The 4,665-nt window shown below is 45.6% G+C and overlaps 1 protein-coding gene across 1 annotated transcript; it reads right to left on the bottom strand.

Moving 5' to 3' along the window:
• Nucleotides 1-1,456: 1,456 nt before the first annotated feature.
• LOC102483766 (EP300-interacting inhibitor of differentiation 1-like) lies at nucleotides 1,457-1,974 on the bottom strand. Its single transcript, XM_014588440.1, is given in 2 exon segments — nucleotides 1,457-1,713; nucleotides 1,716-1,974. Coding segments are annotated over 2 exon segments (516 nt in total).
• Nucleotides 1,975-4,665: the final 2,691 nt, after the last annotated feature.

Here is a 4,665-nt window from a genome sequence, read left to right as displayed (position 1 = left end):
TCCCTACACTCTACTCTACACATACGCTTGGGTGACCCTTCCAAAGTTTAAGTCAAATCATGTCATACCTAAAAGCCAAAGTTCTTTTAACAGCTCGTGTAGCTTCACATGCTTTGACCTGGTTACTGCTCTGACTTCATGCTCTATCACTCTTTCTCATTCACTCAGCTCCTGTCTTGCCATTGATTTTCATGTTTTTCCTGGAACAAACTAAGCAATCTCTTGCTCCAAGCCCTTTGCCTTGGCCCCTCTGCTTGGACTACTCTTCCCTAGACCCCTTCAGGTCCTGCTTCTTCACTCTATTCAGGTCTCTGTCCCCTTCCAGGTTAAACAACTGATATAGTTTGTTTTTTAATTTATTTTAAAAAATAATTATTTAATTTTATTTATTACTACTATTTTAAAGAATAATTCTACTTAACTTTATTTATTTATTTTAATTAGACCAGAGAAGGACAGAGAGAGAGGGAAAGCAAGAAAGCAAGCCATGAGGTCTGCAACTCTAACCACAGTTGACCATGTGGGAGTCCAGCACCCTTAAACACCACACCACCTGCCAGCCCTGTATTATTATTATTATTTAACTTTGCCAGAGAGAGAGAAAGAGAGAGAGAGAGAGAGAGGAAAAGTGAGAAAGCAAGCTGCCAGTTCTGGGACTGGGACCACGGTCAGCCATGTGGGAGTGCAACACCCCAACTACCATGCCACCTGCTGACCTCAGTTGATATAGTTTGAATGTGTCCCCAAAGATTCATGTGTTGAAATATGGCCAGTCATTTTAATGATGTTAAGAGGGTGGAAACTTAATACAAGACAGGGCCTTTGAGAGGATATTAGGATTAAATGTGGTTATCAGGTTGGGGCCCCATGATGGACTCTGAATAGCTTTTAAAATATATACATATTTATTTGGGTCCAGCAGTTGGCGTAATGGCTGTGTCACTGGACTCCCTTGTAGTCGACCACGGTTTGAGTCCTGGACCCAGTGGCTTTAAACTCACGCCAGGCGCCTGTACGTGCATGCCCAAGGTCCCGAGAGGAGAATGGAGGAGAAGGGATTGTGGTGTGGCCATCCCCCCGGGGGAAAAGTGAGAGTGCGTAAATTTTCAGTTTAAATTTTTTTTTTTTTTTTTTTTTTTAGAGAGAGATTTTTGCTATTGGGTGTGTGAGTTCACTGGAGAGACTGAAAGAGATGAGAGACAGAAAGTGAGAAGTCACCCCCCAGAGAGAATGGCCACTCAATCCCTTCTCCATTCTCCTCATGCACAAGAGCACGCCCAGCATGAGTTTATTTATTTTTTTTAAGAAATAATTAACAAATTAATTCCACTTATTATTACTTTTAAATTTAACTAGAGGGAGACGCAAAGAAAGGGAAAGTGAGAAAGCATGCTGCCAGGTCTGGGACTCAAACTGCAGTCAACCATGTGGGAATCCAGCGCCTTTAACCACTACACTACCTGCTAGCCCTACATGAAAAGAGCTCTTCAATAAACGTCAGCTGATCAAACAGGGTCCTCTCATAATGCGTCTGAAACCCACCATTCAGAACTGCTTCTCTTGCTTTGGATGTTCTTAAGAACATTTTGTTGGCCTCTTCAAGGGCCGCTGATACTCTGTAGCCTGCTCCACTCAGCGGCTCCTCTTCGGGATAGTCACAGTTGTCCTCCCAGCCATCAGATTCCCCGCCCTCGTCTTCGCTCTTGAAATCATAGCAAACTAGCCTGGCTGCTCCCCAGAGTTCGGCCGGTTGACAAGGCCCTGTTTCCCTCCTGGTGCCGCAGTTGGCTGGGCCTCCTCCTCTTCCGTTGGACCTTTCTTCTCCAGCTGTGGCCGCCTGTAGCAGGAGGGGCTCAAGGATGGCTCCCAGCCTCCGCTGCCTACCTCCATCTGGGGAAGGTCACCTTTGCCAGGAATCACATCCATCTGCAGATCACTGCTCCCTTCATAGCTCAGCTGGGCCATTTCCGACATGGTACAAACTGTTCAAAACCCTTTCAGCAAGATTCTCAGGTCCTGGGAACCAGCAGTTAGCGTAATGGCTATGTCGCTGGACTCCCACGTAGTCGACTAAGGTTCACGTCCCGGACCTAGTGGCTTAAAACTCACGCCGGGCGTGTGTGTGTGCATGCCCAAGATCCCAAGAGGAGAATGGAGGAGAATGGATTGCAGCGTGACCATCCCCCCTGGGGGGTGATTTCTCGCTTTCTGTCTCTCTGTCTCTCTCTGTCTGTCTGGCAAGCGCATGCACCCTATAGCGAAAACCTCTCAAAAAAAAAAAAAAAAGATTCTCAGGTTCTTTTTTTGAGGGTTGTGTTGTTTCTTCAACTTTCCTTCAAAAGGTTCTCTGGAGGCTGCTAAAAAGAGATTGATCGATTCCCCTTTAAGTCACCATAATCACTAGAAAACATCTAGTTCCAGACTAGGCTCTGCAGGGTCGCAACAAAGATCTCTGCTTACTTTCTGGGAGTTTACACTTTGGGTGTTGCTACAGACATACTAAATAAAAGTGTCAGACAAACTGCAGGGGCAGTAGGAGGGGTGGTGTATGCAATTAGGCGGGGCATTGGTGTGGATAGAGACTGGGTAGGGCTCTAGGAGGCTATAGTTGCCAGAAGTGAGTTTGAGATCAAAGATGATGGGAACCAGCAGTTAGTGTAATGGCTATGTCGCTGGACTCCCACATAGTCAGCCACGGTTTGCGTCCCAGACCCGGTGGCTTAAAACTCACGCTGGGCGTGTGTGCCCAAGATCCTGAGAGGAGAATGGAGAAGGGATTGCGGCATGACCATCCCCCCTGGGGGGTGATTTCTCGCTTTCTATCTCTCTGTCTCTTTCTGTCTGTTCAGCAAGCGCACGGTCCCTATAGTGAAAAAGCCTCTCCAAAAAAAAAAAAAGAGATTAAAGATGATGGAGGGTAGAGGAAGATTGGGAGGAGTAAGAAAATTCTAGGGCTGTTTCTAGTATTGTACCTAATACCAGTGTATGGAAGGAGGAACCACAGGACACTCACAACAAAGTTCCACCTCAAATAATTCATCCACTTACTGAAAAAATAGGCGCCAATGTGTCGACAGCATGTTGGTCACAGGGATAGTGATTGTCGACGGAAAAAAATAACCAACTGTAAAATTAATAATTAATAATTAATGCGGTTTATTTCCAAGCCAAATGTGAATGACCTAGGCCTGGAGAAGAGGCATACAAGCCTTTCTCGGCGTGATCACGTACAGGGGTTCCTTATTATTTGTTTTTGAGATTGACAGACAACATTTAGTGAAAAGATTTTCCATTGGTCTGGCCCAAAAAGGTGGGACATGTAAAAGCAAGGGGGGGGGCTTGTAGGTTATAGGTGGGTTCCACAATTCTTAGATTGGTGATTGGAAGGGAAGATCTGTGTCTTAGTTAAAGAAAGGCTTAATCTACACCTCAAGGAAAAGGGAAGTTCTGTGTCTGGGGAAGAGATAAGCACATGAATATACTGTAATCGGTTGAAATATACATCTCAAAGATACTATGCCAGGAACAGGAGGTACAAAGAACTCTGTTAATAGAAAATAAATGGTCTGTTAATGTTTGTGGCATGACTTCCCCAGTCCCTTTCGAAAAGATTTTGGAAAAATAGGAAAAGTAGTCAGACTTCTGTCCACATGATGAACAAGACACCAGAGGGAACCAGATCCCTTAAGTGAGAACAAGGCATGTGAAAAGACAGGAGGGCCAGTGTGGCTAACACACGGGACCCAGACTTAGAAATGTAGAGGCTAGGGCCGACTTGCAAGTACTGAGCACTGAGTCTGGGTTTTATTCTGATGGCAATAACATGCCATTTACACTCATTTATAAGTTTTTTCTTTTTTTAGCTTTTATCATAGGGCATTATTCAAATGTCGCCAACAGCCATGTGGGCTACAATTGCCACAAACTACCACGCTACCTGGCTGATCCCATGAGTGAATTCTTAAGTCTTTTTTAAAATGACTTTTTAGGGAACCAGCAGTTAGCGTAATGGCTATGTCGCTGGACTCCCACGTAGTCGACCGCGGTTCGCATCCCGGACCCGGTGGCTTAAAACTCACGCTGGGCGTGTGTGCCCAAGATCCTGAGAGGAGAATGGAGAAGGGATTGCGGCATGACCATCCCCCCTGGGGGGTGATTTCTCGCTTTCTGTCTCTATGTCTCTCTCTGCCTGTCTGGCGAGCGCACGCGCCCTATAGCAAAAATCTCTCCAAAAAAAAAAAAAAAAGTAAAAAAAAAAAAAAAGACTTTTTAAAGAACTACTTTATTTACATACACTTACGTATGTATGTATGTATGTATGACCAGCAAGCCACCAGTTCCAAGAGTCGAACAGCGGTCAGCCATGTGTGAGTCCAATAGCCTCAACCACCAAGCCACCTGCTGGCCTCAGTTTTTAAGTTTTTTTTTTTTTTTTTTTTTAGTTTTAAAGTCTTTTAAGAACTCTACAAACTTAAGCCAATTTTACTGACGGCGATTAAGCTTAGTCTGTCCAAGGCCTGAGAAAACCCAACAGGCTTTGGAGCCCGGATGCACTCACTGCTCGCGGAATTCCCTCCCGCCACGCCTGACGTGCGGCCCGGAAGCACTGAGCATGCGCCGCTCGCCATACGGAAGCCGGGAAGGAAGGGGGCGGGGCTGAGGCTG

Source organism: Tupaia chinensis, unplaced genomic scaffold (assembly GCF_000334495.1).
Source record: "Tupaia chinensis unplaced genomic scaffold, TupChi_1.0 Scaffold000279_1, whole genome shotgun sequence".
Classification (NCBI taxonomy): Eukaryota; Metazoa; Chordata; class Mammalia; order Scandentia; family Tupaiidae; genus Tupaia; species Tupaia belangeri.
Note: the sequence above shows the minus strand (reverse complement) of the source record. Positions and strands in the feature narration are given on the sequence as shown.